This window comes from Lepisosteus platostomus, chromosome 21 (assembly GCF_059453375.1).
Source record: "Lepisosteus platostomus isolate fLepPlt1 chromosome 21, fLepPlt1.hap1, whole genome shotgun sequence".
In the NCBI taxonomy this organism is placed as follows: Eukaryota; Metazoa; Chordata; class Actinopteri; order Semionotiformes; family Lepisosteidae; genus Lepisosteus; species Lepisosteus platostomus.
The window spans coordinates 4,700,756-4,712,900 of NC_142631.1; the positions used below are offsets into that span (position 1 = coordinate 4,700,756).

The following is a 12,145-nucleotide window of genomic DNA, read 5'->3' on the forward strand; positions in this document are numbered from 1 at the left end:
GCCATTACACTCCTGCCACCAGAACAATGGGGTTCCCCAACACTTCCTCCAGAAATAAATGTCCCTTGTCATTGTTGACTCAAATTGGACACGGAACCAGGATTCACCAGAAAATGCCAGGTCTTGCCTACTGTATATCCAGGGTGTTAGATCCATGTTAATGCACAAACTGTCTTGCAGCCCAGTGATAAGTACTGTAATGAATACAGGCAGATATCAGGAGACTAATGATCATGAGTGGATTAAGGGGTATTCCTCGATGTCCACTTCTTAGCAGGTAGAGCTGTTCCCATGCAGAAACTTCCCATCAGGAGTTCTACTTGAGTCATTATATGGGCGGAGCGGTGGCTCTGTGGCTAAGGATCTGCGCCTGTGGCTGGAAGGTTGCTGGTTCAAATCCCACAGATGGCAGAGGAATCCTACTTCGTTGGGCCCCTGAGCAAGGCCCTTAACCCCAACTGCTCCAGGCCGTACAATGGCTGACCCTGCGCTCTGACCCCAGGCTCTCTCCCTATCTGTGTGTCTGTGTGTCTCATGGAGAGCAAGCTGGGGTATGCGAAAAGACAAATTCCTAATGCAAGAAATTATATGTTATATGCAGATGAATGGATCTGACCTGATACCATTATTGTCTAATGTAGTGATGGTGGATAAATGCCCCATTGACCAGCTGTCAGCAATATTCCACACTCCATTCCTTATCTGTCCTATTTAGCTAAGGCATTGTTGCTGTGAGATTAAAATGGGTGAATACAGCCTTACATGTGCAATCTGTCAATCATACATTTTTTGCCACATCTAAATTGTTGCAATTGTCATTTCACGCTCAGGGGATAATGAGGTGGAGGTTCTGACGTTTCCTCACACACAAACTCTCATCATTTATCATTCCGACAGATGACTTGGTTAGCACTGAAACGTGTTTAGAAAAATGAGCTGCATGTTTCACAGCGTTTCATTTAATCATGGCCAGCAAAACAAATTAGATGAATAAGAAACAGGCTATACATATGAACCTACGCCAACAATATCTAATTATTCATACAGCAAAAAAGTGTTTACTAAAATGGATGTTGTGCTCAGTGTGGACACTTTGAAACTGGAAGGAAAATGTGGCGTTTTCACAGGGGTGAACAAACAGTAACAAGATGTTTACACAACAAGTGAAAGTCGAATCACATTAAAATTGAACTTTCTCCCCTTTTGTCTGGCTGAGCAGCTGATGAACGAATGAAAATAATAGTGGCAGAAACATGAGCACTGAGGTGGTTACCTTGAGTCCCTGTGGCCCTGGAAGTCCCATTTGCCCAACAGGACCCATGTCACCCTGGTACCAAGAGAAACACAGAACCAAAATGTCAGAAGGCCATTCAGGAACTCGGAACAAGAGCAGTGGGAACACAGCTTGACCCTCAACAGACGACACAAAAAGCCTTAATTAGCAGAGGCTGGAAGAGCAAACAGTGTCAAGTTCAGAGCCAAGGAAGAGTTTCAAGGGCTCTGATCCATGGGACAAGGAACTCTGGGACACCAGCCAAGAAGGCACAAATAAAGTTTCAGACTAATAACACTAACAATTTAGCTCAAAAGAGATGTCATATTTGTGCTACACTGATTTCAAAAGGCTTCAGTCACCAACACTTAATACACCCTTTCAAAAATAATCATTCTGGGATGTAAAATGACAACATTCGTTAGCTGCCAATATTTAGAGGGGCCGTATGGGTGATAAGACTCCAGACCTAATCTTATTTTAATTGCTGATGCTGCCACAGAGGACAAAAGACCAACTGAAACAGGCAATCTGAGTAAGTTTTTCACATTGGATGAGGGCACGATGGAAACATTTTACTTGCTTGGCAGAAACAAATGGTCATTTTGTTTTCTAATCAAATTAACACACATTTTGAAATATTTCAGAGAAGTAATCATTTGGATGATAGTTTAAGAAATACAAAACCCAACCATATCCTTTATACTGTACAAGTTAGTATGACTAGCATTACTGCCATGACTCCAGCAGTAATGGCAAAAGTATCAGTACCTCTAGCAGTAGTAAAAGAAACTAGTACATGTGCCAAAGTAATGACCAGTAACATACTTCAAATACAGCTCTTGGAGTTTTACTCTAAATGCTGTACTTGGACATGGAGAGCAGGGTGTTGGACTTTTGTTCAGGGCCATACGCAGTCTCACTGGATGAGTCTAAACAGTCCACTGCTCAGCACATCACAATGGACTGTGGTTCTGTCTCTAAACACTATCCCGGCTATGCCATAAAATAAGGTTAGTCTCTGCCAAACAGAAAAGAATCTCTCATGAGACGGTCATCTTGTTCCAGTGAACATGCCGGCTGGCATGAGTCAGAGTCACCTTACGGAAAGTTTACATTGTAGTTGGGTTATTCTATTGCATAAACTATCCATGTTTTTTTACTTCTTTTTATAAACCACATAGTCCCCACATCATATTTTATTGCCATTCTGGAATGCTTGTAATAATTTCATCACATTTATCATTAAAGGTAAAAACATAGCCATAGGTTTTTAAATTGTTGCTTTATTTGTCCTACGTTATTCTGTTAAGGAAAAGTGAGATTTTTACATTTCACTGAACTGTGTAATCCTATTAAGGTCCAACCAAATACTAAGGGACATTAATTATTACTTGTAGTCCTGTTAATTCATATTCTGTAGGTATGTTATTGAGCTTAGGTATACCTCATCTCTAAGTGGTTAAATTGATATTTATATACTTGCAACGGCATTTAAAATGGAGGACAACAAGACTTGACCAAAACACTTGCTGAGATTATGAAACACACCACCCAGCCATGTTAAAGCCAATACACTTCCTTCAAGAAATGGCTGGATGAGATCCTTAACTACTAATTACCAAACGGGTTAGATAGTAGGCCATTTGCTCCCTCGTTTCCAACTATTCTTATGCTCCTAATAACAGAAACAATGGTAAGTGCAGTATATTTAAGCAATTTGTCCGAAGTGACCATTTTGTTTCCCTCTGTTCTGGCAATCACATTTATTTTGTATGTTTATTCCAAAAATTCTTATTTTTATCCATTTTCCATTTTTCTAAATTTCCCAGCATACAATACTGTGATCGGCTTCAGAAGGTGAACAATGGTTTTTGTTTAGTCAACAGTTTGCCTAAAGAATTCAAGACACTAAACTGCAATGAACTGTTAATAACATGGACTAGATCACAGAGCCCTCAACCATTAACAACAGCAAGGATCTTGGTGGGTCACTGCTAACTCCACACTATTTATGATTTTAACTATAGGGATCTATTCTACACTTTCTAGAAGTACTCAGGCAGTGAGTGTTTGTCATATTTGAATGTTGCAAAGGAATTTACTGTATATTAATAAAAATATGAGCAACACATGTTTATACCCGAAAATGTACAAACATGGTTTGATATTATCAAGTTACTGTACAGTTACAAAATGCAAAATACTACCCCTTTCTTTTGCAGCTGACAAATTCATTATTAAAGACCACTTCTTGAACAACTGACACATACTTTATCAGTCCTATCACAGCAGTATTTACAGGCAGACATTAAAAGAAGATAAACATTAAAAGCAGACAAAGTATTGTATCGGTTCCAAAAGGAAATATTAAAGATTCACAACTATATTTGCTGCTAAGCAAGATAAACAATATAATGTAATTTGTACTCCAAGTTAACTCCCTTTACTAAGGTTAAATAAAGTCTGAAAACTTTACCATACAACCAATTTATACAATTACTATGAAATGTGTTAGTGGTCTAGAGTATTGCAAGAGTCTCCAATGTGAGGCATTATGATATTATGGAGAATACAGTGTTTTGGGATCACCAAACTGTATTAATATCGCCATTTGTTATTCATCGGTTTGTCCTAGCCTTACAGAATCCCTTGCAGTAAAGACTCTGTATTAAGTGGATGGGAGGAGTAATACAGATGTGTTTTCTGGAAATACAAGCTGCCGTTCCAAGTCCAACGCATGTCACATCATCAATACACACGAATGTTCAAAGCAACAGCTGTTGCACTCAGGACTCTAAGATAAACAGTCACTTGGAAGGTTCAAGGCAGATATCTATTTTTTCCTCTTATTCATGATCAAATGTTGAAGATGAGGAATAGGACAACAAATATTAAAGAGCTTTTTGATTGCTTCCAGATGACTTCATTTGCCTTTTGCAACTGTTAGCTTGAAATTTCAACATGGAACTGAATCATCAATCCAAAGGCAGACACAGGAGATAAACAGTGCTGAAAGATGGAAGGCAAATGAATGGGAAGAGAAGGCTGATTAAATCCCATCAGTGACTGGGATAAGCAGTGGATATTAGCTCCCTCTCAATGAGTAAATGTATCCAATATTTAAGTCAGTCGTGGTCACCTGGGAAGTTACAATATAAGAACATTGATTTTTAAACCCAGTAACACTCATCTTTCTATTTCCTTTCTGTCTCACTGAAGCAATGTCGTCTTTCTATTTCTGCTGAGGCGAATTCAAGATGAAAGAATTTCAGGAATCTCTAATGTTGGCTTGCTAGGCCACTTTGATTTACAGTTTATTTGTCTGTTGAATTTCCTTTGCTTTCCTTGTGTTTTTGTTCTTGTTCTCACCACAAGCTGGATCCTCCCCATTAAATGGGCAGCTGGCAGCGTTGTGAGCTTCGGCTGCGTCTTCAAAGTTAGCACGGGTACGAATTTTGGTCTGTATAGCACAACGTCGAGAAACAAGATCTATGCCTGTGCTTACCAATTGATGTCACCATAAAGGAAACATTAAACTGTAACAGGAATTTATAAGTAAGGATACATTTTAAGGCCAATTCACATAAGTTAAGCGAAATTCATAAAGCCTATTTAACTCTTTTGCTCCAGGAATTGAAACAAACAAAAAAAACTCTTGTACAGGAAATAATCATCACACTACTTTGGTACAATTGGTCAAAACATTAAATTCTTCTCTTTAATGTTTGTTTCCTTACAAGCAAAGATAAACATTAAAGAGAAGATTTTAATGTTTTGACCAATTGTACCAAAGTACAATATACTAATATACTAAGAATATACAAACTAAAAAAAGGAGAGTTGGCTTTTCACTGTAATGCAAACAATTTTCAAGCATAATCCATTTACAAACTAACTTACAAGCACGGATTACACGTACAAAGACATTTGGCTCTAACCATTTAACAGGAAAAATGTCCGTTTTACAGCATGTGTTTCCTAAATCATGTTAACGAACAAGTAAATGTTTATTCCATGCTGAAAAGAGACACAACATTTCTTGACTTGTTCCTTTGCAACCTACACATGCTGACACTGCTACTGAAACTTCATAAAACGTTATACTAGAAAGTTCCCTAGACATCCTTTTGTAAAAGCCCGAAATGGATATGAGTTTAAAAGATTACATGAAGTCATCAAATATGCCCAGCACAGTGAAACAGATTTTGAGCTGCAAGTATTAATTGGTTTGTGAGTGAAGGGAAATATATTCATAAGGAAAACAATGCTTCCACCCCAAGGCTGTTTCTAAACGCAATCCAGCCTTTTGCAATGCAAAATGCTGTTTACCATTCTGTTCTCAGATTAGATGCAGATCTAGTAATAAAAACAGTGACATTTTTAACATCAGCAATCAGCTGCTTGCCAACATAATAATTACTAGCATTATGGTGTCTTAGAATAGTGTATCAGGAAAGGCGAACTTGCACAGGGTATAATCTTGAGCTATTATGTGGCTCTGTACTGATGTTTAAAGGTTTGCAGCTCTTAGGAATCTTTTTTAAGTATTTATAATGCACCAGTTCCTGCACTGGTGCCCACTGACTGACATCTTTTGGGGTTTTTGAGTTTAACTCCTTTCTCCCATCATGCAACAGCAAAAGGCACAGAATGACCTACAAATGCACAACAGTTTATTGATAAAATATCAATAGATTTCTTTGGCTTATAGTGACTATGACCCACTTTGTTTACAAATCAAGTTGCTGTTGATGTTTTTAATGCAATAATTATAAAGTTTACTCTGATTTTGCAATGTGAAAATGCTCTTTTAAAGAATCTTCTTGAAGGTGACTGAAGACAATATAGATACAAATGTTATTCAAAATACAATTGACAGTTTTGTTATAATATTTGGAGATTTTCAATCTGAACAATATGGCACATTTCACAGGACACTCTTTAGCTCTAAAAAATATCAAACACGTCGACTTTCTTTTCGAGAGTTGAAACTACTCTTTGAACTTTGATACACAAATGCAGGTCTTCTAACATTAATGGATTTATTTTTCCTTACCACATAATGATAAAGGTTAAATAAGTGAAAGATGCTTTTAACTCATAAAGGGCGATGCAAAAGAACTATTAGTACCTTCTAGTTTATCTACAATAGAACATTGTTGAGGAGAATTCTAACCATTCCTTTCATTACATTGCAATAGTACTCCATTAGCAAGCAATGATACCACATGGTATTTTACCCAAAACTCTGAATTTTTCCTTCTTCCTCCATCTTTTCTGGTATCTTTAATCACAAGCTGTATATGGACTTACACAATTTTCATCAATACAGCGAGTGTAACATTCCTGGGCACACTGGAAGGGCCATTTAACTTTAGGTTTCCATTTCAGAGCTCAGACACAGCCCCCTGCAGGTTCAAGAAAAATGTGCAGGAACCTGGGAGACAACTGAGAGACTGGGAAAAACACCCACTATGTACAGCTTGTTTATGGTGTCCCAACGTTCCTAGGCACAGTGTAGCTTTCCTAGTTAGTACACCAAAAGGTTGAAAGAAAAAAACAGAATGCAGACAGGGAACAATTAATGGATATTTATATACTTACAATGAGCCCAGGAACTCCATTAGGACCAGGGGCACCCATTTCTCCCTAAAAGGAAAGAAAGTTTCTAAGGTTATTGGCTCTATTCTAAACAAATACAGCCTGAAAAGTAGCTCAGTGTTCAGTCGAGCTAGCGGGGAGGGGAAGACCTCTCCATCTGTCCCTTGATAGCTAGTGTAATCTGCAGTTCCCATCTCCAGAAAGCATGCTAATGAAAGGAACCCTGGTTGTTTTTACACAGAGAGTCGCTTGTTGTCCTTCTCCACCAGCCCACAGTTATGTGTGATGCTGACTTCCCCTCATACCAGCGGCCAGGATGAAAAGAAACTCTTTTGCAGGGAGGAGAGATAGCAGTTACAGGCTTCACAACAGTCACTGCAGAGAGGAAGGAAGGGGATTTTTTGGTTGTTTTTTTTAATGGAGGAAAATAAAATGTACGGGGAAAAGTTGGAAGCCAGTGTTCCTTTATGAAAGAACAAAAAAGCAAAGCCCACCGCTCTCAGCCCGGCAAACATCTAAAAATAAATTTTAAATATGTTAGTCGCTTAGAATTCCTCCCAGACAGTTGAGCAAATTAAAGTTTCAGCCGACAGTATCTAATATTGTCGCGGCTGTTACCCATCAATTACTATTAGAAAATAGATTAAAGCAACATGTTAAGACAGCTTTCAAAGGCAATGTACTCATTAGACAGCAGGGACCTGAGCTAAAACACACTTTATTTGCTGCGCATATGGACTGTGGTTTTCACACCAGGGCTGCAGAATGTTTATAATTGAATTAATTTCTGACAAAATATTTGAAAAACGTTTCTCATTTTCAATTTAAAAGAAGCAAGCAAAAGGTATCCAGTGACAGACTTGACTCTATTTGCTTACAGTAAAGACCCATGGCTTAGATCTAGAGTTACACACAAAATCATAATACCTTTCAAATACAAATCACTGTGTGAATTAACTTCATCATATTATAAATTCTAACGATACTTTTGCTACACAATATGACAATAAATATGTTGTGCCTAAAAACCAAAAAGATACGTCAAATTGTCAAAAATAAAGACATTTGACAAAAATCAGCAATCAAACTTCAGGAGTTGCACATCCTACAAACTGCTGATGTGCTGTACGTTTCTTTCCATTAAGAAAACAATGATGTAATGAAATACATGCTAAAACCGGATCATTTATGTTCATATCTTTTCCAAGATATGATTTCCAGGAAAGTTATAATATTCAGACTTGATATGCAAAGTTGGACTGAGCCATCAATAATAAAATCCAGACTGAGGTAACATGAACTGAGAGTCAATTATGAATACATTTGTGTTGAATTATATGCATGTTATGTGACCTGAAAACTACTGTGGATGAATATTGGAACACACAACCAATTCAAACATGACACTTTCAATTAGTCCTGTCCTAACCCTATCATGTGCACACATGTAAAATGCTGTCCTCGAAGACACGCTTTGTTAGAATAAACAATGTTGTAGTTTAATGTGCAATGTGAAAGCTCAAATGCCTTGTTTTTGGAACTAATAACGATCAGACTGGATTCATTAAGGGATAAAGCACAGGAAATATCATGGTGAGCAGACTGCAGACAGAGATTACATGAAACGTGTATCTTAACAACGGAAAATTAATGCAAGAAGCTATTTTAAGCAGTTCAATTACTCTAAATGCTGAGCTGACATTTTCTGTTGTCTCTCCCTTTGTGTAGTGGGGGTAACCTAGGATTCAGCAAAAAAAACATTTAAGAACCTACAGTTGAAGTCTTTTCCGAAACCAAGTTTCTTCTGAGTGTAGAAGAGCTAGAAAGTTAACATTCCTATAGACTTACAAATCACTGAATTTGTCTGCCAGTCCATTGTCTTTCATTAATATGAAATGCACCCAACATACTGTCACAATTGCCATAAACCACAAAATGAGGGCTTGATTACAGTATCTTTTGGTTAAGGGAGGTTGCTTGTCTGATGAAATGTTAGTGAAGTGGTTTTGTGCTATTGATTGTTTGGTGTCAGGCTGTGAACCAGCTTGTATTTCTTTTTCCTTGAGTACCAACCTTTTTGTAGAGTACTTGAATCAGCACACTTAAAAACAAAAACTACAAGGTCATCTAGAAAGCTCAAACCAACTCCACAGGCAGTGGATATCACTCAGCATTTTTCCAAAGAAAGTGTGAAGTTCTGGCAGCACTCTTAAGGAAGCATGGAGGGGATATATTTGTGTATGAGAGCAGACCTGAAGAAAGACTGAATGAGGATGTTTTACAGTTTACTAACAATCTACAGTATTTGACTTCATTACTGTTCTTTACCCTTTTTGTGGAAATGTTAAGAAACAGAAATTCAATCTAAACTCCCCCCCCAAAAATACATTGGATGGAGTGTTTCTGCGCTTCAAAACTAGCTTAAAAACGCTAATGATCTGCTAATAAACTACATCCTTTGTGGTAACAGATGATTTTTGTATTACGTGAGTTTTATGACCCACTATTTTTATGTACAATGTGCAAACCTGTTATAAAATCTTACCATTATTAAAGTATATGAAACTTTGCGGTCACTTTATGTTCTTTTATAGGTTTGTAACCAGATTTTAATGCGACAAACTTATGTACGGGATCTGTGAAGCTATTGTAAAGTTGAAGGACAGTAGTGTGGAGTGGTTGGGTTCTGGGCTCAAAACGGCAAGGATGTAGGTTTGAATTGCAGGCGAAATACTGCAGATGTATCTTTGAACAACAGACTTGGTCCAATAAAATACCAAAATGTGTAAATAGGTAAGTTGCTTTGGACTGAAGCTGAAACTGTTAATTATGAATTGTTGCAATGAATGTAACAAGCAAAAAGACACCCAAAACAGAGGCAGGATCACCCTTAAATGAAAGGAAATACTTAAAATGCCTTTGGCTCGTCACTCACTGGGTTTCCATCAGGTCCTGGTGGTCCTCTTTCACCAAAATCCCCTGGAAACCCCTAAACAAACAAACAAACAAACAAACAAACAAGACAGAGGACTTAATTTTCAATCAATCAATCAAGGTTTATTTATCAATGCACGAACAAAACAGCATACAGCAGTGTTGCCGGCAATGAAATGCTTTATGCGCGAGCTGGTTAAGAGGGACAGAAGAGTAGAAGGACAGATGTTTATAGGGATTAGGTTAAGACTGCGATACAATAAGTTATACAATTGCTTTTTACAATACAATTACCGATTGTGTGAATGCAACACAAGGATAGGAGGCATTTAGCACTGTGTCCTGAGAGTAAAAACTGACATACTGTAGGGCTCAAGTGGTGGCCTGTTTGCCAGCAGCTGTTTGGGTAACTGCAGGCGTCTGCTGTGGTTGGCTGTTTAGCAGTCTTATTGCCTGGGAGAAGAAGCTTTTATGAAACCTGTAGGTCTTGGTCTGTATACTTCGGTACGCTTCACTCTGGAAAATTAGTTTTATGGGCTATCTGAACAATAAAGACGCGTCGCAATGTATGCGTTTTCTCAGCACACCAGGTACAGAACTGCTGTAGAAGGAATCTGCTCCATTTTCAGCCATTAAAAATACAGACCCATCTACAGAACAGTAATTATGTGGTTCGGTCAGTACCAAACCGCAAATGGTCAGCATGGTCAACCATAATTTCTACAAAATATGACATCGCTGTGGGAACTAAATAAGCACCTGTCTGGATATTAATCTTCCCAGGTTTTCTGCACCACAACATAAATATCTAAAAACACTTGTACAACTACAACAACTAAAGTACTTCTGCCCTATAATGTGCAACTATTGTACTGTGAATAATATGTAATAGCTTTCTCATTAGATGTTACTGATGAACATTTTTAGAGTTAATGATGATTACCATAATTACAGTGGAATGAACTGATCATTTTTTCAATTAGGGCTTTAATCAACCAGTAATTCCCATTTCACTGACTTAGAATTGTACACACTGTATTAAATGGAAAAACTGAATACTAATGGCACTTGAATCTTCTTGCATGTGTCATTGATTATGGTCTACTCCATTCTTGTTTAATACTGGATTATAGCAACTCAAAGAGTATATGGATATTTCTTAATTAATCTTATGAATAAACACAGAGGATCCATTTTTTAACATATCAATCACTCCCTTATTTTATTAAGCAGACTTCTATTAAAAAAAAAAGCTGAAGAATTGATTGATGACCTAGACACACTATGACTAAATTATAAAGTGTGCTGTCTTTCTTAGTGCTTTGCAATTAACAGAGGTATTTACAACAGCCAGGTCCATCAAAACCAGTGCAGGAAAGTTTATTAATGCCAGACTGGAATAAACTGGGTTCACATAGTGGTGTAGCAGATAGCAGTGCTGTCTGGTTTCATTTCTAGACCTGGGGTGCTGTCTGTGTGGAGTTTGTATGTTCTCCCCATGTTTGCACAGGTTTTCGCCAGGTGCATCAGTTTCCTCCCGTTGTCTAAAGGCATACTGGGAGGTTAATTGGCTTCTGGGAAAATTGACCCTGTTGTGAGTGTGTTTGTGTCCTTTTGAGCCTTGTGATGGACAGGTGTGCCCAGTCCACGGTGTATCCAGCCCTTGTGCCTGCAGCTTGCCAGAACAGGCTCCAGCACCCGACTGATTTGGATAAAGCAGTTCGAAAATGAAAGGATGGAAGAAACTGTACACTTTAGGATTTTCGGAACATCGACTCCTTAAGAAAAAATCGATTATGATCAGTTGGTGTGGTGAAGGATCTGATCAGAAAACAGTACTCAAAGTGAAATTTGATTTAATTAGAGCACATTTCAGTGCACCTCTGTTTTAAATGGTGCCGGGTTAAATGGCCTGCTTTAATTTGTCTGAATGCACCATCGAATTCAAGTTCTGCATAAATGAAGATAAATGAAATGGATGTTTAAACTGTGCAAGAATTAGCATGCAAACAGGGCAGAGCATGACGCAGAATGGGCAACCTTGCTATTCCTGTAGCAAAATAAACTCCTTTTATTTATGCTCTGGCAGCTCATGCGATCTTCCCAGTGCCAACAAAGTTTATAATCTTTTTTTCTGACTCTAACCTGGCAAGGGATTGGGAGAATTACAAAGGAATTAATTCACAAAGCTGCACAAGCAGAAAAACATCACCTCAAGCTGAATAATTCCCATTCTCTCCAACAGAAAGCACACGGACCACAGGAGTGAGGCCCCTAGTTTGGAACTTCAGAGGAGGAAACCCCACAAACTACTGGTAGATGACCGAGTCACGA

At 38.0% G+C, this 12,145-nt stretch overlaps 1 protein-coding gene across 4 annotated transcripts in view; it reads right to left on the reverse strand.

Moving 5' to 3' along the window:
* LOC148643942 (uncharacterized) overlaps nucleotides 1–12,145 on the reverse strand; it is a 157,480-nt gene that overhangs the window by 71,345 nt on the left and 73,990 nt on the right. For all 4 annotated transcript variants that reach the window (XM_088615534.1, XM_088615531.1, XM_088615532.1 and 1 more), the window contains exons 13-15: nucleotides 9,813–9,866; nucleotides 6,881–6,925; nucleotides 1,274–1,327 (exon numbers count right to left, since the gene is read on the reverse strand). In XM_088615534.1, coding sequence (XP_088471660.1) covers nucleotides 1,274–1,327; nucleotides 6,881–6,925; nucleotides 9,813–9,866 — 153 coding nt within the window. The remainder of the gene's footprint in view (nucleotides 1–1,273; nucleotides 1,328–6,880; nucleotides 6,926–9,812; nucleotides 9,867–12,145) is intronic.